The 26062-nt window shown below is 34.5% G+C and overlaps 1 protein-coding gene across 4 annotated transcripts in view; it reads right to left on the bottom strand.

Annotated features, from left to right (window-relative positions):
• Window positions 1-7811: 7811 nt before the first annotated feature.
• Window positions 7812-26062, bottom strand: part of LOC105345670 (uncharacterized) — a 43352-nt gene continuing 25101 nt past the window's right edge. For 2 of the 4 annotated variants that reach the window (XM_066065866.1, XM_066065861.1), the window contains exons 2-10: window positions 24085-24306; window positions 22643-22897; window positions 15331-15468; window positions 14336-14473; window positions 13155-13261; window positions 12736-12833; window positions 12561-12616; window positions 10407-10459; window positions 7812-10308 (exon numbers count right to left, since the gene is read on the bottom strand). In XM_066065866.1, coding sequence (XP_065921938.1) covers window positions 10279-10308; window positions 10407-10459; window positions 12561-12616; window positions 12736-12833; window positions 13155-13261; window positions 14336-14473; window positions 15331-15468; window positions 22643-22897; window positions 24085-24306 — 1097 coding nt within the window. In that variant the 3' untranslated portion in view covers window positions 7812-10278. Of the gene's footprint in view, window positions 10309-10406; window positions 10460-12560; window positions 12858-13154; window positions 13262-14335; window positions 14474-15330; window positions 15469-22642; window positions 22898-24084; window positions 24307-26062 lie in introns of those variants that run through there. The other 2 variants (XR_010707558.1, XM_066065872.1) reach the window with 2 other exon arrangements.

Here is a 26062-nt window from a genome sequence, read left to right on the forward strand (position 1 = left end):
TTAACAAATTGACTGATTAATAGTAAAGTAACAAGTTGCTGTCCTTTAAAAAGGACTGTTATACGTGGACCATATGCATACCGGTATGTTTCTAACGAAAACGAGAAAGCCTTAAGATTATAAAAGATTTCACCGCCTCTAGCCCCCTTCATTTAACCACTAAATTTGTACGTAGTATAACATATATGTATAGCCCTGACTTTTTATCTCAGAATTTAAAAGGTTCATACACATACTTCTAAAATAATTATGATCTATATTAATGAAGATTGCATGTATAGTATCGGGCTGCATTTGGCGAATTTTACTATTTGCGCACACATTACGCTTCGCACTACTTTGTTTACTATGCAGTGACAGCTTTGTGTTAATTAATATCATATTTAAATGCATTTTTCTTGGGAACTTTTATACAGTGACATAATTATTCAATAATCTATTATATACAGTCACATAATTACTTAATCATACTTAAAGGCTTAAAACATTGTAATCGGGAAGTACTCTAGCCTCGCCTACTATAAAAGTAAGGTTAAGCTACATGTGCATTCAGAAAACAACAACACATATGCTATTTGATGCCTGTTGTAGTTTCGGCATAACATTAACTTATTTCATAATACTGACAGTTCATATCACATGCAGATCATTACTTTGAAATGATTTCTTTGTTTCTGTACTGTTTTCCGACAACTTTACAATATTAGAGAAATTGATAAGCAATAAAGTCCCGTTGTCTAGTCTTTAAGAAATACTAATTTTCATTGAGCACTTCCGTTTGTCCGTTTCCTGTCCCAAGACAACAACCCTTGACTCCTAGAGATCTCAAAAACGGTAATCGAACTTGAACAGACTTGAACAATCAAACTTTGTGGGATGATACACCTATGTATGTAGATCTGTTTACACTACTTTGTTTTGTTCGGCATAACTTCCGGTCATCAGCGGAGGTACATAAAAAGATGCTAACCTATTTATTTTATATATAAGTATATATGCTTACACGTGTCATCAATACGATGTTAACTGATTAAAACTTTTAACTGATTAAAAACAAAACTTACATTGATGAAAGACATTTGATAGATGTGTTTAACGTCTTTCATTTTGTCGGCCGTCACTTCCGGTCCACACCGGAAGGGTTCAAACAAATGACATTGTTTACAAGTTCAACTGTTTTTCTTACACTGTTTTAGTATCCTTGATGAACAGTAATGTACGAGAGAGAAATGTTCAATATATACTTACCTCTATATTTTCATAGAGCAATTCCGTTCATCTGTTTCCAGTCTGGAGACAATCAACTTTGTCTTTTAAGATTTCAAAATTCAACAACCAAAATTTTTAGAATGATTAACATTTGCATACAGATTTGTTACACATGTTTTGCTTGAATCGTCGTAACTTCCTGTCGTCACTGGTAGTAGTTAAAAATGATTTATTTTTTTTTTTGTCTTTTTTACATTTTATTCTTTGACATGGAAGTAGTTTCTCAAAGTAAATATTATATATCTGTATATATTTGATATAAAGGTGTTGAAAGAACGGAAGACCTTCTTGTTGCTATAGCAACAAGAGTCTAGTTATTATTTTTTTCCCTTTTTTTTGTCCTCAAGATTTCTCAGAGATGGTTGGATAGATTTTCTTGATGAAAATTGATAATATCTCGCGGCGTTTTTTTTTTTCACTTTTTCAAAATTCCTTTCCGGTCGTCCGTTTCCTGTCCCGCGTAGGAAAACCTTGTTCCCTCGAGATCTCAGAATCGGCAAACACTTGAACATCTAAACTTTGTTGGATGATAGACCTATATTTGTAGACTATTTTGTTTTGTTCGTTGTAACTTCTGGTCGTCACCGGAAGCACTTCAAAAATAATTATTTTTACGCATAAAATTTCTTTTCTATCAAAAAAACATATCAGTATAAATCTATACATAGGTTATCTATGCAATGTTTGATCAACACGAAATTCTACTTCCGGGGAGATATCTCAATTATCTCAGGTAGCTTTTTTAAAACACATTTTGTACCCACTAGATATCAGAAACTATAAGTAATCAAAGCACGAAACATTAATGGATGATAGACATTCGATTATAGATGTCTTAAACCGGTTTCATTTTGTCTTCCGTCACTTCCGGTCCACATAGGAATAGTTCATCAGTTAAACTTTTTGCCTTTGATATTTGTAGTTAGCTCGATAAAGAATAAATGTACAAAAAGCAAGCATACAAGAAATATTTAATACAATTTACATTTAGCACTTCAGTTTGTCCGTTTCCTGTCCCGAGACAAAAAACCTTATTTCGACGAGATCTCTAAAACGGTAATGACTTGAACAACTAAACTTTGTGGGATGATAGACCTATGTATGTACATGTGTTGACACTATTTTGTTTAATCCGGCGTAACTTCCGGTCGTCACAGGAAGTACACCCAATTTTCATTTTTTTTTAATAATTTGGTTATTTAGCATGGGAGTAAACTTTTAACCATAGAATTACAAAAGATCATCTACACATGGTAAAAAAAATTTAAAAAGTTCTACTTCCGGTGAGACATCTCAAATAACTCCGTTAGCCTTATTTTTTAAAAACAAAGTACCCACAAGATCTCAGAAACTGTGAGAGATCAAGACACAGAACTTAAATGGATAAAGGACATTTGATTGAACATGTGTTTAACAGGTTTCATTTGGTCGTCCGTCACTTCTGGTTCTCACTCGAAGCGTTCAAGCAATAGAAGGGATTGTTTTTTAACTTAAGATTATTTTAAACATTTTACTCAACGTGAGGAACAGTAACGTACCATAGGTAAATGTACTAAAATATCTCCTTTTAATTTCTAAAATAACTTCCGTTTGTTCGTTTCCGGTCCCGAGACAAGAAGCTTTTCTCAAAGAGATTTTATAACTAACAAAAACTTGAACATCCAAACTTTGAGGAAAGACAAAACAATTTATGAAGATATGTTTACTATGGTCTGTATGATACGGTGTAACTTCCGGTCGTCACAGAAAGTACTCAAAAATTGACGTTTTGTGTTTTTTTTTTTTTGTTTTTTTTTTTTTTTTATAATTCCTGTAGAGTTTATATTATATATATTTTCTGTTTACAAGATAAATGGATGTTTTGTACAGATTAATACATGAGGAACGGAAGACCTTTTTGTTGCTATAGAAAAAAGAGTCTAGTTGTCAATATAAATGTTAATTATCATGATATTTGATTCTTTACTTTGCTCGGTTCTGAATAAGAGCTCAAGTTTCCTTAATAAGGAACAAATGAAATCCTGATTAAGGCATGATCAATTAGCCTGAATAAGACTGCAACTATTCAATCTTCAACTTCTTAGCCTGAATAAGGCATCAGCTATTATTATATATTTTTTTTTCCAATTGATTCAATCCTATGCTGACACATTTTTGTTGTTTTCAAATTGACAGACTTCCAATAAATCCCATAAACACAGAAACTTGTTTCACTTCAAGCATAACGAACCTTGTAACAGTACCCTCATTGTACGGTTAAATCCTCCTACAGTTTTCACGATAGGAAGTTGTTCTTTTGCAGATATATTGCACATACATGTATATCAGAGGTGTGCATTTCGCTAGGATTTTGATTTCTGATAATTAGGAAAAACATACCAGCTTTTGAACTTAGTCATTTTGGGGCAAAATATTGCATGTAGGATACCCTCATTGTACGGAAAGCTCCTCCTACAGTTGGAAGTTGGTCTTTTGCAGATTAATCGTACATATACCAGAGATGTGCATATTGCCAGGATTTTAATTTTTGATAATTTATGAAAAATACGAGCTTTTGAACTTAATCATTATTAAGCAAAATATTGCATATAGGGTACCCTCATTGTACGGATAACTCCTACAGTTTTCAAAATATATATTGCTAGTATTTTAATTTCTGATAATGTATAAAAAAAACCAGCTTTTGAACTTACTGAAAATATTGCATATAGGGTATTGAATTTCACTGGATAGGGTAAGTAATAATTATCAATTCAGGGTTGACATGGATTATGGATATATTAATATATATAAATATTGTGTAACATTATATGCATTAACACTATATTGCCATACACCCCCCCCCCCCCCTCCCCGCGGGGCCTGAACCCCTGATCCAGGGGCCATGAATTTCAAAATGATGATAGAGGACTAAGTGACCTTCATAACCATGCATTCAGTTTTTTGTCCACATGAGTGGGAGTAAAGAAGATTTTCTATGATTTAATACTTTTTCACTCTATGGCTATATTGACCCCACCCTAGGTAAAATTTTTATTGATTTATCCATACAAAAGTCTCTCAAGTTCGATCTACGCGGGTATGATAAGGCTACTCTCAGCGATCAAATTCTCCTGATCGATATGACGTCACAATAAGCAATATGATGTCATATTTTACTCAGAAACATGTCGATTTTAACTTTATCTCTGGTTTAAATTATAAAAACTACAGGCATAAAATATCACTAGAAACTCTTCTAACTCAATATAGCTTCGATTTCTCTCTATTGCGTATAATTATCATTGATGACGTCACAAGCATTTTTCATAGAGAAGATCATGTCGGGAGACAAATCATCGGAATGCAGTGCAAACAATGCCGAAATAAGACTTATTTTATACTGATACCTAAGATTTAGATGAGTGTCAGTTAGGATATAATCAGGATAATACAGGCATGGGTATTTTGTTTTATCAGCGAGTGCTTTAAGGTAAGCAGATCGACATTTATATGGCTTGAACATCCTTTCCTCTGTCAATGTGTACAAAGAAAGGCAAAAGTGTAAAACTACCCCGGATATTATGAAAGATGACTTTGGTAAATATCAACGGTATATGACCTAAACTACTAGAAAAGTGCTGCTAGAATCCTGTGCTTCGTTGTTTTAAATGAAAAATACGTAGTATTTTTAATGAAATTATAGAAGTTGAGAGGGTTTCCGATAAATATTTACAATATCTTTTTTATGCGATTAACAATAGGATTCTAGCAGTAATACCACTTAACATGAACTAATTGCCGATCGAATTATAGTAGCAAACATACAAATAAACTTCGGGGTAGTGTAAAACACTTTTTCATTTTTTGTTCAGGTAAAAAAGTGATCTATTTTTAACTGTCACGTGATACCATGGCTCGGCAGCTTCAAAGATCGAGTCGATTCCGAAGTAGAAAAATGATATCTGTGGGAAGACATTCACTTGGTATTAATTGTTAGCACTGTTTTAATAAAAATGAACAGTTTTTAAATTGATCATAATTTTCACGGTCATTAAACTCGGAGTTGCCTTTAACTACCCGCGTATATGAATAAATGTGAAAAATAAGAATGGTCGTATAAGGTTAAGATATCCCAACTTAAGATGTTCCGGAGTTACCGTCGAGCTACATCTTAAGACGTGTCCAAAGTTGGTCTTAGGATGTTCCTAACTTTTTTTTTCCTAAGTCATATCTTAGGAATACACTTAAGTCATATCTTAGGAGAGTTTCGTGAACATGGCTGCTGGTCCCACCTCTATTTTTTTTAGAGGCCTGTGTTTGCTCTGCTTTGAATTTGTATTTCGTTATATGGATTATGGATATAACATTACTTGGGGCAGTTTTCGCTTAAAAAGTGTAAACTGCTCCAAGTTATGTTCAACACGTATAACAATAGGTAGGAATTAAATTTATTTCTCTAAATTTTCCACTATTTAAAGAAGGTTATACGGCCCAATAATTAGTTACAATATTTTAATTTGTACAAAATTAAAACATAGCCTCAGGCGAATTAATACGTTTCGCACGCGCGTCGTATTGTGACGAAGGCAAGTTATGTTATATGATATATATGAATTTGTTTAACCAATGAAATGGGGCGTTACAATTAGAATTAATTATTGCTTTATAATTATACCCCCGCTCCGAAGGAGAGGGGGTATACTGTTTTACCCTTGTGTGTCTGTCTGTCCGTCCGTCTGTCTGTCTGTCTGTCCGTCTGTCCGTCTGTCTGTCCGTCCGTAACAAAAATTTCTGTCGCATTTATCTCAGCAACTATTTATCGCAGATGCTTGAAATTTTAACACAGTGTTTGTTAAGGCATGCCATATCGTGGGATATATTTTTGTACCAATCGGACGTCAACTTCCTGTTAAATGACGACTTTGCTTATTTTTTAACCAAAATTTTCAAACAAATTTTCGTCAAAGATTTCTCAGCAACTGTTTATCGCAGATGCTTGAAATTTTTACACAGTATTTGTATTGGCATGCCATATCGTGGGATATATTTTTGTACCAATCGGACGTCAACTTCCTGTTAAATGACAACTTTGCTTATTTTTTAACCAAAATTTTCAAACAAATTTTCGTCAAAGATTTCTCAGCAACTGTTTATCGCAGATGCTTGAAATTTTTACACAGTATTTGTATAGGCATGCCATATCGTGGGATATATTTTTGTACCAATCAGACGTCAACTTCCTGTTAAATGACTACTTTGTTTATTTTTAGCAAAACTTTTCAAACAAATTTTCGTCAAAGATTTCTCAGCAACTGTTTATCGCAGATGCTTGAAATTTTTACACAGTATTTGTATAGGCATGCCATATCGTGGGATATATTTTTGTACCAATCAGACGTCAACTTCCTGTTAAATGACTACTTTGTTTATTTTTAGCAAAACTTTTCAAACAAATTTCCGTCAAAGAATTCTTAGCAACTGTTTACCGCAGATGCTTGAAATTTTTACACAGTATTTGTATAGGCATGCTATATCGTGGGATATATTTTTGTACCAATCAGACGTCAACTTCCTGTTTAATGACAACTTTGTTTATTTTTAGCAAAACTTTTCAAACAAATTTCTGTCAAAGAATTCTCAGCAACTGTTTATCGCAGATGCTTGAAATTTTTACACAGTATTTGTATAGGCATGCTATATCATGGGATGTATTTTTGTACCAATCGGACGTCAACTTCCTGTTAAATGACGACTTTGTTTATTTTTAGCCAAAATTTTCAAACAAATTTTCCTCAAAGATTTCTCAGCAGCTATTTTTGGAGATGCTTGAAATTTTTACACAGTGTTTGTTTAGGCATGCCATATTGTGGGATATATTTTTGTATCAATCAGACGTCAACTTCCTGTTAAATGAGTACTTTGTTTATTTTAGCCAAAATTTTCAAACAAATTTTCCTCAAAGATTTCTCAGCAGCTATTTATCGCAGATGCTTGAAATTTTAAAACACTATTTGTTTAGGCATGCCATATTGTGGGATATATTTCTGTACCAATCGGATGCCAGCTTTCTGTTAAATGTCGACTTTGCTTATTTTGCATATTCACATCAGAGCGGGGGTATCACTAGTGAGCATTGGCTCACCGATATCTTGTTCGAATTGCATTTACTCTTATGCCCCCTCCCCCTTTTTTTTTTAAATTTATTGGAAATCTGAATTTTAAATGACAATCAACAGACCAGATCTTCTTTTTTTAAATCCATCGTCGTCATTTTCGGAATTTTCCATTGTAACTTTTACCAAATTAATAACAGCAAAACCTAAGATCTATTTTCAAAGAAATAATTTCAATTGGATTCTCCATGTTTATCTTTTCATTGATATCGTTATCGTCATTCTCAAAGAGATTGTTGCCATCATGAAAGTTGACAAGGATAGGATAGGATGCACGGTACATGATTGAAATTCAATTTCATCATATCCTATCCTATCCTTAGCCAATCAGATTTGAGTATAGATTTCAGAGGGATTTTCAGAAACGAAAATTAACGTAACAATGCATTGATTATATCAATTTGTATTACAAGTTAAAGCATTTGATAATATTTGTTGATGCATGATATTTACAAAACGGTGCAGAAAATTGATGGGCCTTAGTCGGCGCTACATGTTTGTCAATTTGTTCGTAAGTATAGAGTTACTGTAGGAATTCGATGTCACACATGATTACTACATAATAAATTTGTTGATTTCATTTAAGTCTACAAAATGTTAAACACTTGATTCATAGACGGACAATGGGACATATAAATAAACTTTTACACAAATACGTTAACAGTCATGCAATCAATCACATCACAATGGAGAGTTTATTCAGAGTCATCGCAATGATCAAACGCAACATCCATCATCTTTTCCAGAAAACAGAGAACGCAATAGGCTAGGTCCATGGCATAGGTCACGCCGTCCTCTCACATCGATCAAGAGGTACCTGCTCATGGATGTCCCATACAATCCCTGCAGGTGAAGTGGTCCCCTAGCATCCGCTTCCACAAAATCGGACTTCTGGCCTGGAACCTGCAAATCTAGACGAGCTGAGGACTCATGCCATTCCCTTCTAAAATGTCCCTGCTGCTTGCAGTTAAGGCAATGATCGTACCACAGATAATGCTTGCCTTTTCCAGATGTATATATCCCACGGTTAGGTGGAGTAACCTTTCTGCAAGAATTACAACCCAGTCCTCGTTACTGACTGTCCACTGAAACAATACGCACTTCCCTTCGACACGGGTTAAGGGCTTGATGGCTAAGCTAAATCTTCACATAGTACACGGCCTCATACAGAGGATGGGGAGGGGGGCTTTCAATCAACATTGTACTCGCTCTCGTGCCCTGACAACTCATTGCAAAGAGCAAAACTGTCTGCTCCTGAAGCACCTCTCCTGGGACTTTTGAGCCTCGAGCCCGCTGTGCAATCTCCATGACACGGTCGCCCCATTGTTCTAATTTCTCCTCTTCTCCTTGGGTCATTGAGTATAACTCCACCTGACACAAAGCTCGAGGTGCTTCCTTACCAAATATCTGGTCAAATCTTATGGAAACTCAATTTCTAATCCCGCGACGAGAGGATGTAGAAAAACTTGAGTGCTGGTTACTCCACTGATACACTAAGAGCCAATAAACTGTCATCTCTCCACCCCTAGTACCTTCCTAAAGTTCTGATTTTGGCCTAAAACAACCCCCACTCTATGCTACCGTTGTACTTTAGACTCTTGGGCTCAGCTTAGATATTCCGCCCTGACCGCCCCGACTACTGCTTTAGGTTGATGCATTTCCAGCCGGCCTCCCTAGTATTCCCAGTGACACATTCTCCCTAACTAATGGGTAAGCTGACATAGCATCACTACCAACTGAAACTCTTAAAGGTTCAGGAGTACTAAAGGTGACATTGCACCCCACCTGGTTATCGGGTTGATCTCTACTGTACCCCTGCCAAAGGGACAAGTGTAAGTAGGTATGGGGTTCCAGAGAGCTTCGAAATAGAGTGCATAGCTTCATCCCCCCCCCCCCCCCCCCCCGTGGGATGGCGGACTTCATATTTGATATGGCCCCATCATACAAAGATTCCCCCAAGGGCACCACACTTACTCTAACAAACATGTTCCCTGACGTTGCTGTCTGAAGCGTGACATACTCATCCGCCTCTGGATTTCCATGGGAGAACTACCAGACTACGACTGGTGTGACAATAGTGTAACAAGGAACACTTGCTACACTCCTAATAACTCTTGCTGTGACCACAGTGTTACTAGAATGAGAAGCTATACAATTGTTGTCCTCCCTGGGATTAAATCCTGAGAGCAGGTTTGTATCCCTAGCTGCACTGTCACCATTAACCCCCTCGGTGAGGGACATTTCTACCTCCCCAGAAAATGAACTGTACTCTGGTGGCCTAATTGGAGATAAAGAAAAAGCTGGTCAACCATGTCCGTCGTTAATCCCTCCCAGGCAAATGTATCCCTCCCTTGGGCCCCTGCAAAGCCATCCTTCTAAACTACCTTGCTCCCCGGAACACCCATGCCACTCATGAACCAGGAGCTCTGCATACCCTGACTAAATAATTCTAGCTTCCCCTCCATTGTCTCAATATACAAACAACGACAATGCACTCCCCTACTACAATAAAAACATAACATGAAATTAAAACCAACCACATTTTCAAAATTTGCCGAACCGTGTGATGTCTCTTAAGCACCACGCCGGTCCCAAAAGACCGCTAATAATATGATTTTAATATACACGAAACAACAACACAAATCACTGGAGTAAACAGGTATATCAAATTATAAGGAAAACGAGATAAAACTGACAAAGCACAGGAATACAAGACACAGCGTGCAATTTGCCTCGGCCTGATAAACGGAGACAACGAACTACATAGCCACCCTGATACCGAACTCGATCCTAATTATCATAAAAAAATACCCCCCATATTCACTACAATAGGATAGGATAGTTTTGTCAACTTTCAAAAGTAGCGATGTATCACCACTTTTATCTGAAAAAAATAATTTTTTATTTGTATTAGCTTTCTCGAATTAAACAATTGCCAATTGATACAAACAAAACAAACTGATCAATGCTTAAAGTGAATACCGGTGTCATCATCCTGCTCATTGTCATCTCTCGTCCTTGTTTTACTCTTCCGTCTGCAAAAAAAATCAAAGTACTTAAGTACTGACGGGAGTTGATTTTATCGATTATTATTTATCTTAAAATAAACGATATGTTATTTTGCTTGGCAAGGAGTTTATAATCTCTATTTGAATTACGCACATTTTTATAATATGGATTTTCGGACTTTTCCAAATTTCGAGAAAACCTCTTATGAGTCATGTTGTGTAATATTTAAAAATAGAATTGATTTCATCAAACTATGTATCGTTATTCGAAATATTTCAAAAAGTGTATGGATCCAACCAATAATGAACTCGAGTCTCGTTCAACCAGATTCTCGGCTGTCTCCGTTAATCTCCGACAAGTAAGAGTTACCAGGTCACGTGATAGCTTGATGATGCGACCTCTAAATACCAGGTATAGACTGACTCTCTGCTTGTCGGAGATGTACGGAGACAGCCGATGGTTGAACGAGAGTATATTGAGCTCTCACTGGCGTAGGAATACATTCGACTGCAAAAAACGTCTAAATTGTTCGTACTATTTAAAATCTGACTATTTCTTATGTATTTATAAATAAGTTTCCTTTAAAAAAAATGCTTCAGCGTACATTACATCGAATTTATCGATTATTTTCAAGAATTAACTCTTGTCAGCGGTGATGATTTGTGCTTAGGTCCAAACACTGTTTCAGTTTCGGTTTGCCAGCGTAACTGCATAGGAGAGTTGATTAAAATCAACTCCCAAAAATATATCCATTTATTTGTCAAAAATGAAGACAATTCAACGTTATAAATAGAAAAGCAAGTTCGGCAGTTTACGACAAAAGTATCTGTGAAATGAATATGACCTTCTGGGGCTCTAAACTCTCTTGCTCCCCGGAACACACATGCCACTCACGATTCAGGAATTCTGCATATCTGACTAAATTACCCTAGCTTTCCCTTCATTGTCACAAAATAAACAAACTAACGACAATGAACTGCCCTACTACAAAAATAACATAACACGAAATTAAAACCTACCACATTTAAGATTGGCCGAACCGTGTGGTGTCCCCTAAGCACCACACCTGTATAAAAGACCGCTAAAATAACCTGCACGAAGCGCCATTCTTGTGATTTTACTACTGATGAAAACAACAGCAAAATCACGTGAGTAAAAACGTATATTTAAGGATAAGGAAAACAAGATAAAACTGAAAAACCACAAGAATACAAGACACAGCATGCAACTGTACTCGGCCTGATCAATGGACACAACGCATTATCCCGGATCCCTAACTCGATCCCTTTTAACAAAAATACCCCACAAATTCACTACAATAGGATAGGATAGTTCTGTAAACTTTCATAACAACAGCATGTTTTCACCGCTTTTATCTAGATGTTTTATGTAAGTCTCAAAAAAATAACTATTAGTCCCCCGCTCCGAAGGGGAAGGGGGTATACTGTTTTACCCTTGTGTGTATGTTTGTCTGTCCTTCTGTCTGTCTAACCTTCTGTCTGTCTGACCGTAGCAATAAAACTGTTGTTGCATTTTTCTCAGTAAATACTCATCGCAGATGCTTAAAATTTAACACACTATTTGTTAAGGCGTGCTATATGGTGGGATATATTTTTGTACCAATTGAACGTCAACGTCCTGTTAAACGACGACTTTGTTTATTTTTTTAGCCTAAATTTTCAAAGGAATTGTCGTCAAAGATTTATCGGCAACTATTTACTGCAAATGCTTGACATTTGAACACACTATTTGTTTAGGCATGCCATATGATGGGATAAATATTTGTACCAATCGGACTTCATCTTCGTGTTAAATGACGATTTGATTATTTTTAGTCTTAATTTTCAAACAAATTTTCGTCAAAGATTTCTCAGCAACTATTTATCGCAGATGCTTAAAAATTTAACACACTTTTTTGTTTTGGCATGATATAAAGTAGGATGCATTTTTGTTGTAAACTTCTTGTTTAATGTCAGCTTTGCTTATTTTGCATGTTCACATCAAAGCGGGGGTATTACTAGTGATCATTGGGTGAGATATCTCGTTTCATTTGCTTTAGCTTTCTCAAATTAAACAATCGCCAATTGATACCAACAAAACAAATTGATCAATGCTTAAAGTGAATACCCGGTTCGTCGTTCCCGTCACTGCCTTCTGACGGTTTCTTTGTTTTACGTTTCCATCTACAATAGAAAAATCTTCATTTATTTGTGAAAATGAAGACAATTGAACGTTAAGAATAGAAGAATAGAAAAGCAAGTTCGGCAATTTACGAGAACAGTATCTGTTAAATTAATATGACCTCTTGAAACAAAAAATGATGATACAAAAGGATACGGATACAGTGATTATGGCACTCAAAATGACGACTGTAATCTCTGTATATTTGTCATGGTTGGTCTACAAAGATGAAAAGTTTAATGTCTAAAAATGCAATGAATGTGAATTTGTTACATAAGTTATCTGCATTGTTTTGTAAAGAAAAATACAATTTTTTATTGACATGTGCATATACTACTGCAGTAGCATTTTCAAATTCCATAGGAGAAATTCAGTCTTATAACATATATTCATCAATTTCAACCATGCACGCCAAATTTAATAAAAATTTTCAAGTTTTCTTTCAAATTACACGAGTTTTCATATATTAAATTGATAAAATAGAGTGGTATTCATTAACAAAAAATGATGTAAATGTAGAAATAAAATATAAGTCACTACCTTTTCATCATGATTACAAACCCCGGTCACATGATGGCACTTCTGGTGAGTGCAGCTTTTGCTACATTTTAGTGCACAGTTTTTACCATAGAACGTTTCTTTACAATCTGCACAAACGAAAATATCTTTTAAAAACCATATTCTGGTTGTAATCAACTTTTAAAGTTTTATTTCATTTTTACAAAACGTACAGAGTTTTATTAAACAGATTTTCTTTACAGATCTAAATAAAATCAATGCTGTGCAATACCAGTGTAATGTTCAATGATTTCAATCAGATTTCTTAGCCATATTTCATGAAATGTCTAATGAAAATTGTATATTCATTAAATCCAAAATGACGAATATATTATAATTTGTTACGGTTATGGCGGTATATTTTTAGTTAACATGGAAGATAAAGATTAACAATATTGGATGCTCCCTAAAAGTTTCAATTTTGACGCGAGTTGATTGTCTAATACACGTAGTATATTTAATCAACTGAAACAAAGAAGTAACACTTATCTTTACCAACCAAAAAAATCAGAGAAAATGTCATAAAAATATTCTCAAATTTGAAACAGAATTAGCCCTTATTTTTTGTAATTTATATTTTCCTTACCATAAGGATGATTTATGTTAAATTACGTGAAATTTGACTCAGTAGTTTTTGAAAAGAAGATTTTTAAAAATGCACCCCCTTTTTCTAGAGTTTCGAGGTTTTCTCTGCTTTGATAAAGATCGGTCTTTCATATCTGCAATTGATATTTGCCTTCCCTTAATGATGCTTTGTGCCAAATTTGGTTAAAATATGCCAAGAGGTTTTAGAGAAGAAGTTCAAAATGTAAAAAGTGTACAGACGGACAGACAGACGGACGAAGGACAAAATGTGATCAGAATAGCTCACTTGAGCTTTCAGCTCAGGTGAGCTATTAAACTCATTTCATGAAAATTGTATATTCATTAAACATCAAATGACGCATACATTATAATCTGTTATGGTTATGGCAGTATTTTTTTAGTAAACATAGAAGATAAAGATTAACAATGTTGGATACTCGCTAAAAGTTTTTACTTTGAGACGTTTATTCGATTTGATTGTCTGCTACATGTAGTTTATTTAATCAACCGAAACAAAGAAGTGACACTTCTCTTTGCCAACCAAAAAAAATCAGAGAAAATGTCATAAAAATATTCACGTTCAGAACAAAGTGAACCGATGTATCCTGCAGAACAACCATCCGGACAGGATCCGTTTATCTTGTTACACGGAGACTTCCCTCGGCATTCACCACATTTCTGTAGACAGTCAATTCCATAATTCCCTGGGCTACATTCTACATTAATGAAAGAAAATAAACTAGAAACGAGCTCGTAGCATAATAACGAGTAGGTCTTCCGTCGTCGCTGCGTCATACTCGCGATGTAAAACAATACATTTAACATTGCCATAGTGCAATGTAAAATGTAAAGACTATAGACCCATAATAGGGAGGACAAATAATTTCGATATACATAAGATTTTGTTTCACGAAGATTTGTTTGTGAAAAACAATTTCTCTCGCGCCATATGCATGAAAATTAGATGATATGGTGTGTTATTATATTCCTAATAATGCATAAAGCCTAATAAGGCTAATACATGTAACTTTAGTCTTAAAGTGGATGAAAAAAATGTCTTGGATTGAGGGCTCTTGGAGCTTATTTTGTCCCTTTTTATCAATTGTTCGAGGATTGTCTGGAACATGTGTATACACATTTTATCGATTGTTTTTCTTTGCGTAACTCTCATTTAAACTATTTAGCGATGCATGCTTAGAAATGTAATTTATCATGGTCGTCGTATTGAATGTGTAAAAACATATCGATACCATTTCGTTTATTTTTATAGCAGCATCACTTCATTGGTTTCAGCTTAGGTGAGCTATTAAACTCATTTCATGAAAATTGTATATTCATTAAACATCAAATGACGCATACATTATAATCTGTTATGGTTATGGCAGTATTTTTTCAGTAAACATAGAAGATAAAGATTAACAATGTTGGATACTCGCTAAAAGTTTTTACTTTGAGACGTTTATTCGATTTGATTGTCTGCTACATGTAGTTTATTTAATCAACCGAAACAAAGAAGTGACACTTCTCTTTGCCAACCAAAAAAAATCAGAGAAAATGTCATAAAAATATTCACGTTCAGAACAAAGTGAACCGATGTATCCTGCAGAACAACCATCCGGACAGGATCCGTTTATCTTGTTACACGGAGACTTCCCTCGGCATTCACCACATTTCTGTAGACAGTCAATTCCATAATTCCCTGGGCTACATTCTACATTAATGAAAGAAAATAAACTAGAAACGAGCTCGTAGCATAATAACGAGTAGGTCTTCCGTCGTCGCTGCGTCATACTCGCGATGTAAAACAATACATTTAACATTGCCATAGTGCAATGTAAAATGTAAAGACTATAGACCCATAATAGGGAGGACAAATAATTTCGATATACATAAGATTTTGTTTCACGAAGATTTGTTTGTGAAAAACAATTTCTCTCGCGCCATATGCATGAAAATTAGATGATATGGTGTGTTATTATATTCCTAATAATGCATAAAGCCTAATAAGGCTAATACATGTAACTTTAGTCTTAAAGTGGATGAAAAAAATGTCTTGGATTGAGGGCTCTTGGAGCTTATTTTGTCCCTTTTTATCAATTGTTCGAGGATTGTCTGGAACATGTGTATACACATTTTATCGATTGTTTTTCTTTGCGTAACTCTCATTTAAACTATTTAGCGATGCATGCTTAGAAATGTAATTTATCATGGTCGTCGTATTGAATGTGTAAAAACATATCGATACCATTTCGTTTATTTTTATAGCAGCATCACTTCATTGGATCTAAATTGCAAATGCTGTTATGTCTTTTTCGTATTAAAGTATGTATACACATCTGTTGTCTAACTTTTGGATCCCCCCCTCCAAATTTTTCTTAGAACAACATTGTACTAATATTTGTTCATCTTTGCCAACTGGATCGATAAAAAGAACATACCTACTAAATGTACGATACTATATTGGCAAATTAAGATCCTTATAGTTGTCTATAATTTGATTCTCCGCATGTAGTTTTTGCATGTGCAGTTTATTTTGAGAAACTTAATCATCATAATTCTCTACATATAGACAGAATCACATTGAAGACGACATTTACACAGATTGTATGCCCTGTATGAAGGCCAAAAGACAATTTTTTTACGCATACTATTTAACGAAAGCGGCAAGCTGTCTTGTTGTTAATTTTGAATTTACAGGGTGAGTGAAAATACAAAACTTACCACTTGAAAACAGGTGTCATGTTGTAAAGTTTGTATTTACACCTTCCCAGTAAATTCAAAAAGAATTCATGACAGAGCACAAATCAATATTTGGGAAAATACAGTTATATGTAAAGATCGTCAACATTTTTACAGGGGGTTCTTAAGAATAACTATTTTTTTCGGGGAGGAGAAGGACCAAGGACTTTTTTTCCGTAATTTTACAGTGTAGAATTTTCAGAACTCTCCCCATTCTCAAGATCCGCGCATAAAGGTATTGAAAGATAAATTTATGTATTTTGATGTTAACAAAACTATTTGATTTCTTCTTGCCACAGTGTTTCAAATATTCTTTGGAGCTTCGTGGAAAATCTTATTCTGACTATTGTGTTTGGTCAGGTTTTCACAACAAGGAGGATTTTCTTTATTTTCCTAAAAAAGCAAGAAGCGGTCACATTTTTTGTGTTATCATTTTTCAATTCAGTTAATGATTTAATAAAACGAGGTATGAAGTTTCAAGATGCAACTCGCCATTGCTTTATATGAAACGATGGATGGAGAAGAATTAAATTGAACTGGATCATTGTTGAACGGATATCATGCCTCAACTGACTTAGATTGTAAATTTACAACATGACCCAAAATGTTGGCCCAAAGTTGCGTTCCCAGCTAACATTGACACTCAAGTTAGATGTGCCTAGTGTTCATTGGCCCAATCTTGGCCCAACGCTGTTAAGCCAACGCTAACCTTACAACCTACAGCCAATGTTGGCCCAACAAAGTGATGCTATCTGGGTACTGTTTCGGACCACCGTTTCAGACCCTGTTCTGAACCTAGTCCGAACTTATTTATTTCTGAGCCTTTGCTCCCGGTCTATATGATATTGTTAAATTTTTCAAATGGTCCACCCGCAGAATTTTGGGGTCTCGATAATGAAACATAAACCCGTACCTACTATTATCGCTGTATCTCTACTCTCTGATTGAGGTCTTCTCTCCTCTGCGTCTATCAGCAGACTAACAACTATGTGCAGACGCGCTTCCTATTTATACCCTACGTCAATTCTGCTGACTCATCGCAGGGTCATCAAAACGTTTAAGACAATTAACCACACCCAAGGAATAGCTTATTCTCTTTTGTCTTTTTTTATATTAAGAGCTATCATAGTAAGCATCATTTTTTCACATACATGTTATTATTTTAAAAAAGGCTGTAAATTTAAAAAAAAACAATTCACTGATCAGAATAACTCTTATCAACAACACTGTGGGGAAGGTGCAAGAGGCTAATGCACACGAGTCCTGACTCAGTGGGTAATCCCCCCCCTCCCCCCCCCCCCCCCTTCGCCAAATGTCAATTAATAAATCAGCCCCCAAATCTGAAAATGTGAAAGAGCTTCCAGGGAGGTGTTCCAATAAGTAAAACTATATTTACCTGATGCTTTTTCATATGGGCCTTATCTTTGATTATCATAAATATTTGACAAATTTATTGATATACAATTTTTTTAATCAGATGTTAACGTTACAAACAGTAATTCACTGTAGAACATTACAAGATCAAGTTTACTTTTTGTTTACCTCTGCCCTAATAAAATTTCCTCCAAAACATTCCTGTAATCCAAATAATGGTGGCGAAAAGATCACGGAGGATAAATTGGAACAAAGAGTAATTGTAAAGTTTTTCAACTTATTATAAATTGGTTTTAGAAGATTCAACTAGTGATCCAAGATAGTGTAATATTCTGGAAGGACAGATGAAGACTGATGATTTACAGGACTTTGTTGAACGTTAATTGTGCATGATTTCATCAGAACAGCAATAATTTAGGAATAACCCCATTGTTTATGCAGACCCAGCAGAAGCTGTCCGATATGGTGGAAATCAAATTTTGAACTTCCAAACAGACATAATATTTCATTGAAGAAGGGGGAAAATTTCATCAATACTGTGTCACAGCTATATTCTAGATCCAATACCCACCTGAATGAAAGTTGTATTTTTAACTAAAATCTGAGATCTGTGACAAAGGTTCTCAATCTGATCACCTATGTTCATAATTTAATACTGCTAGAGCCTGTGACCTGGTAGGCCACCTGCGTTAATAGATAAGGGAACTTGACTCTGTCAGTGTGAAGCTGCAGGACTGACTCTCCATCGGTACACAAGTGTGCGTTCTTTCTCTGTGTTTATGATTACCAAAGTGATAATAGAGTAATAAAATAATAACAAGGATCACTTTGTCTTATTCAATTTTGAGGTAAGACAAGCTGTCCGCCATTTACTGTGCGTCTATAGCAATAAACATTTCCGTTAGAGATGTAAACAAAAAGCCGATTGCACATCTGTCAATCAAATCCGAGGAAATTTGAATTTCTGGTTCACTTTAAAATTTAAAATGAGAATTTCTATGTAGTAAAGCACCATTAATAATTATTTTACTATCTAGAGATGCCTTTCAGTTTACTTAAGTTGCATGACAAAATTTAATTTATAGTTTTTGCTGAAGTGTAAATTCAGATATTTCTTTTCTAAAGTGGAAGAAAATTGAAATTTCCTCCATTTTCCTCATTGGCTGCTATTTATACCCTAGACCCGGTCTTTAAAATTGTACGATAATTCACGCACCGTAGGATAGAATTAACGCACGATAGAATAGTATTCACGCACGATACGATAGGATAGGAATGTAAAAAATAACGTTGCGGGAAATGTTCTGAAACTTTCTTTATTATATAGATGGCATTAGTACTGTTAAACGAGAAAATATGGCGCACTACAAATTTTAGCGCCTTTGACGCAAATGCCTCTGAGCGCTAAAATTAATAGTGCGCCAACGATTTTCCATATGTAGTAAATTTCTTCAAGTTGCAAAACAATAACGTCAGTCCATTTTTAATGCTATATAGAAGTGATCGTATACGTAATATAAGATGCAGTCGATTCTGTTTGTTTAAACAATTACACAGGTAAACGGTATGGGTTATCGGGTACAAGTGCCTAAACATGGATTTAATAATTTAATTTTAATTGCTTTTTATATCTCTCATTAGCACCTTGAAAATTGGGTTCTCCCCATGCCACTTCCATTTAACGCCTCGAGGTGAAAATGTGATTAAGCGTGGCGATCGTTAACGCTGACAATACATGGTTGATCATTATTTCTTTGATCTCTGATTAGTGGATATAAAGATAACAAGACGGTACCTCTTTTTGTGTTATTTTAATGTAAAATAACTGTAAAAAAGATTCGCTCATGGTGATCGAAACTAATGGTAAATGTAGCATTCAATTTCACTTTTAGTTTCGGGACTCTTCTAGTGTTATCCAAGTCGACACGTTAAATTGAATGTCCGATAACTCAAATTTGTTTACCAACAAAATTACATATCATCGCCAATAAATGAAGTTTTCATATCTATCTACTGACGATTTACACAAAAGTAAGTGTATTGTTTCAGCGACAGTTTACTGTGCATGGGAGATAAACGTCTGAGTCGTTGTGTTCACGTGCTTGAGTGAACACAAAACTAAATTTGGGCGTGATCGATTATCAAACAAGAACATTTTTGTTTCCTTTTTTAAAGAAAGGTGACGTGCGTTAAAATATAATTGCGCCAATGTACTAGCACTTGCGTTTGCGCTAAAATACGTATGCGCCAAATTTTCTCGTTTTACAGTAATGACATTTTATGTCATTTATAATTGTTATGAAGCTATGGATGTAATTTTTTGTCCGTTATGAGTGATTTATTAAATTTCCAAATACCTTTTCCTTTTCACAAATTCATTTATTTTGTTTTGGGATAAGAAAGAGGAATAATCTGATGTTCTCATGTTTAATACTGGTGACATCGTTTGTGATGGTTCCGAAATTATGAAGAAGTCTAGTCTAGCTTGCTTTATAGGTTTTTTTCCCTCCAAGTGTATCTCTTCAAAAAGGACAATGTTCTCGGAAGACATCTTTAAGGTTAAGTGTGTCAATTAGCTTCAGTTCTGGCTCTAGGATTATCAAGATTTTGGTAATTCATAGAATCAAAATCTTTATCTAATATAAAGATGAAATCCCTCCTAAAATAATGTGATGTGACTTATATACGTCATCAATTTTTCTATCCACTTCTGAATAAAAGTTTGGCCTGTCATTATTGGGACAAATTATATGTAGGAATGGTATATATTAAATTTCTACATTTAGTATGAAGTATTTTCCTGAGTCATCTTGTATTACATTTAAGGACTTAAATTTACAATTATTATTCACAAAAGTTTCAACTCCTGAAGAATTTGATTTAAAAGAACTAAAAACTATTTTATAAACCCATAGCGTTTTAACCATTTTTTTTTTCATTTTGTTTAGTAAAATGGGTATCTTGTAGCATACATGTATAAATATTACAGTTCTTTGATATAAGATTGTTTAAACATCCTTTTGCTTATTTACATCCCCCGGGTCTTGGCATTTACTGTAAGAAGTTTAAGAAGGTTTTCTTTTATTCTTTCATCCATGATAGGTAAAAAATGAAACAAGTAAATAAGATACCCGCCCCCAAAAATAAGAAAACAAGAGGTCAATGGGCCACATAGCTCACCTGAGCAACAATTGACTTAATTCTAATCAAATTAGCTTTACAGTATCAAAAATATCTTGACAACTAAGTACAGTAGATCTTGCTAAAAAAAAATTGAAAAACTGCCAATTTTTATCCACTTCTTTTTTTTTTTTGGTAAATACCAAGCCCCTTTTGTTGTTACGTGTAAACCTCCTTTTCTTTATTCCTATATAACCCCCCCCCCCCATTTCGTGGCCCCACTTTTCTCTAGGGAATCATGGTTTCATCAAACTTAAATCTGCATAACCTGTGCGTTCACACTAAGTACTGAGTTTTGGACCGAAAACTTTCCCAGAATATTTTTAAAGATTTTCTCTATATATTTCTATGTAAAAATTCAAACCACCATCACAGCCACGCCCTACCCCCATGGACTGTGATTTTGCAAACTGGAATTTACACTACCCGAGGATGCCTCTACACAAGTTTGAGCTTTTCTGGCCATATAGTTTTTATAAAGAAGACTTTTAAAGATTTTCTCTATATATTCCTACGTAAAAATTCACCCCCATTGTGGCCTCACCCTACCCCTGTACTATTATTTAAACAAACTTTAATCTATACGATCCGGGGATGCTTCCACTCAAATTTGGGCTTTCCTGACCTAATAATTTTGAGAAGATGATTTTTAAAGATTTTCTCTATATTTAAAAATTTATCTTTGTGGCCCCACCATACCCCCAGGGACCATGATTTGAACAAACTATAATCTGCATTATCTGAGGTGGTTACACGCCAATTTGAGCTTTCTTGGCCAAATAGTTTTTAAAAGAATTTTTTAAAAAGATTTTCTCTATATATTCCTGTATAAAAATATAACCCTTAATTGTGGATCCATTCTACCCTCAGGGACCGTGACCTGAGGGAACTTAAAACTACACTATCTGAGGATGCTTCCACTCAAATTTGAGCTTTCCTGGCCTTATAGTTTTTGAGAAGAAGATTTTTTTTAATATATTCCTATGTAAAACTTGATCCCCCCATTGTGGCACCTCCCTACCCCCGGGGACCATTATTTGAACAAACTTTAAACTACACTACCTGAGGATGCCTCCACACAAGTTTAAGCTTTTCAGGCCGAATAGTTTTTGAGAAGAAGATTTTTGAAAAATACCAACATATGTTCAATAATTCCCAATTATCTCCCCTTAAAAGAAGGCGTGGCCCTTCAATTGAACAAACTTGAATTCCCTGCACCTAGTGGTGCTTTGTGCCCAATTTGTTTGATATCTGCCCAGTGGTTCTTGAGAAGAAGATGAAAATGTGAAAAGTTTACAACAACGACGACGACAACGACAGACAACGACAGACAACGGACAAATTGTGATCAGAAAAGCTCACTTGATCATTTGGCTCAGGTAAGCTAAAAATTCAAACTATTCTTTAAAAAAGATGTAAAAATAAATGAAGAAATTGATGCATGAAAAAAAACACCAAAGCATGGTAAAATCAAGCTTCGGTATTTGCAAGAGCAGAATATACCAACAAATATAAATATTAATTTGATATCAATACTAACATAAACTAACAAAAAAAATGGAAAAAAAGAGGTAAAAAACTAAAACAATTACCGTATACTTCAACCTCGCATAGGTTGTTCTGGACAAATGGAGAATAATTCTTATGATATGAACCATTCATCAGTCTCTCGTTGTAGTATATAACGTATTGACAAGGCATGGAACAGGTTGTGTTAAACACAGCAGGGATTGTACGTGTAGAAAATTTTCTGTCTTTGAAACATAATATTCCTTGTGACATATCCGTAGTATTTGACACATACAACGAGAATCCCAGAAAAGACGACGTGTATGGATTAGAGGGTCCTAAAATGAACAGTGCAAAAGAAGATTGAAGTACCGTGATAACTTTAACACATTATATATATATATATATATATATATATATATATATATATATATATATATATATATATATATAGTCTGGTAGTAGAAATAGTGATCGAAAAATCTTCACAATCTAGGTTACCGAAGCGTTTAAGCAAAAATAGTGCTCACCGGAAGTTTAAAATAAATCTTCACCCGCTGATGAAGCAAAAATATATCACACAGGGAGTTTACGCCACACGTATGAGATAAAACAATTTATTACATACTTATAAATACAGTTTTTTTGCATATGTGATACAAATGGCATTAACATCGAAACACGTATCGGCCTCCGGGCCTGATACAGGTTATCAGCCCTCTAGGGCTGATACATATCCGTATCTTACCCCCTTGCGGAACTCCTCTGCCTTGATTTCGTTTTGGCATTTGAGCATGTTTACAGATAAAAAATAAAACATTTGTTACAGTGGGTACCGGTTACAGTCGACATTGTCAAGTGCAGTTGAAAACTTTAAAATGCTAGTTAATGTTTTGGAGCAGTTAATTTCAAAAGCTGAGGAAATTCCGGTTTTGTAGCTACATGAAAGGTTAACAAAAAATTACATCTCACATTTTTATTTGAAACATGTACAGACTACTCTCATATAATATATAAAATCAATTTAATGAAGATTATGTTTTTTTTTAATTTTATCTCTAAGTATGTAAGTAATATAATAATAGATACACTCTTTCCATATCACAGTATCCAGTATTCCAGTATCATCCCGAGATTCCAATATAAGCCGAAGGGCCGAAGGCCGAATGCCCTCGAGCTGATATTATGTTATTATTCTCTATATATAAACATAATATGTCACACAGTGTTTATGCATTGGTTTTAATTAGAAACCACCTATGCATTAGTTAAATCTACTTTGACGAAGAAATCACAATTTATAATTCATTTTAACTGTACAAAAAAGGGAACTATCATAAAAAAACATTTCGGTGTGTTCGACTGTTTAAATGTTCCAACACAAATATCATTTCTCTTGGACATTTGTGTTTGTAAACGCATTTGTTCTACTTATTTATTTGTACAAAAGAAAAACAAGGAAAGAAACAAATCTGTTATGATATGCACCCAAAAAAATTCAAGAAGACGTTTTTAAAATGAATACCCCATTCAGTATTGTCTGTCATAAAGTAGATGGTGATGTGGTGGATGCTGTGAATGCTCGTCAGGTTCACCCACCAGGTGGCAGTTGTTTTGGGATCTGATAATACACACTGTCCTCCATTCCAGGTCAGATCTGTCTTCAGTCCGTCTACAGCATTGCTTGAGGTGTCGCCTGATTTATATGGGAACTGCTGGTATGTTGGCTTGTTAAGAGCCACATTCACTGCAAAGAAAGGTGCACAATGATCACAGAACACAACTCTTCGGATAATGTTTAATTCATTGTGCCTTAGCAAAACAAAATCACCGATTATATGATATGACACGTTTTACAAATGATTACACTTTTTGTAAATATGGGACAGAAAAGGGAGAATGGAAACCTTATTTTTAGGATGATAAATATATTTTTGACGTCGATGATTACGAAAAGAAATTAGCGTTTGAAAGAGATTTCATTAAAATTATGTTCTATTCCAAAGCTTGAATAATATATTGTATTATCTGTATCGACGACAAACGGACAAACGGAGTTTATATATCCACTATTTATAATATGAGCAAAATAGTGTAGACGATTTAATTTAAAGGTAGAATTAATATTCCGCTAAAAATTATATGCAAAAGTTACTGTTATAGTTTATTGTGTTTTATAAGCATAGGAAAAGATTTACTTTTGCAAATGAAACATCCGCAAACGTGTTATAAAGGACGAATAGTGCAAATGCTTTTCGAAGGAATGATTTGGCGTGGTTTTGGCCATCGTCGTCAATGGCATGTCGAATGTAGTATGCCCTTTTAGTATATCATTTGAGAGATATGAAATTGGGCATTAGGATTTCTTTTTCGAATGACAATCTTATATAGAGTACCGAAAAATGTATTTAACTTATTCAATACACATTATTTGTTTAAAGGAAAAAAAAGATGATTTTTATGAAGAAAAAAAAAAGAAAACTGAAAGAAATAAATAATATAAACTTTGACTAGGTGAACTCTGCTTTACATGCGCTCACATACATAACGAAAAACAATGTACTGCGTATGGAGATTATTCACAAATTCACAGATGTCGAACTTATCTTGCATGCCAAAAATTTTACACAATATTTAGAAAAATTAAAGCTCAATAATGTGCCAAATATGAAAGATAATCTATGTTAAATCCATTCAAATGTGCTTATCAAAAATTATTGCGGAACATCTTAATGACATATCAATGTCATTGCCAAAATTTACAAATATCATACGCTTTTTTGCCATAAAAACTTTAGAACCAAAGCATAAAGTTTTTTTTTGTCGACACTAGAATCGGGCAAAGCACCACTTAAGATTGTTATGTAAACAGTCAATCCTGTAACGAGCTATTTCAATATTAGAACCCCTCTTCAACCTCTTCTGTCATCGTCAGCAACTTATCAGCAATTGAAGTCAATAAGAAGATAAAATAATACCCCCTAGCGAAGACAAAAAATGCCAACAAGTATTTAGAACAATTTTCTATCAAATAAAACCGATAATAATTTTAATATATGTACAATTCAAAGTCTGATCACTAACTTGTTAACCACAGCATAGCCGACAATGTAGTTTTCTTTGGTATAATAACATGTCACGTATTTAAAAACTATAAGTTCGATATCAAGTTGGTGTGTTCTCCGAACGCCTACTATTCAATTAAAAATAATAATTGGTCAAGGCAATTATGGGGCCCTCTAAGGGAACACAGGTAGACTTTACCTGTATATACTTTGAGCCACAGGTAGAATTTATCTGTATATACTTTGGTTCACAGGTAGACGACATTGTCTTGGTTTTAATTTAAAAAATAAAAAAAAATGCAATAAATAGTGCTAATGGCTGCATGTACCTGACATTAAATTAAAAATACCAGATTTTTTTTAATAACCTAAATGTTTCAGTGAAATAAAATAATCATTAAATATTATTCTAAAAAAAATTGAAATTAAATATCTTTC

This window comes from Magallana gigas, chromosome 1 (assembly GCF_963853765.1).
Source record: "Magallana gigas chromosome 1, xbMagGiga1.1, whole genome shotgun sequence".
NCBI classification, from domain to species: domain Eukaryota; kingdom Metazoa; phylum Mollusca; class Bivalvia; order Ostreida; family Ostreidae; genus Magallana; species Magallana gigas.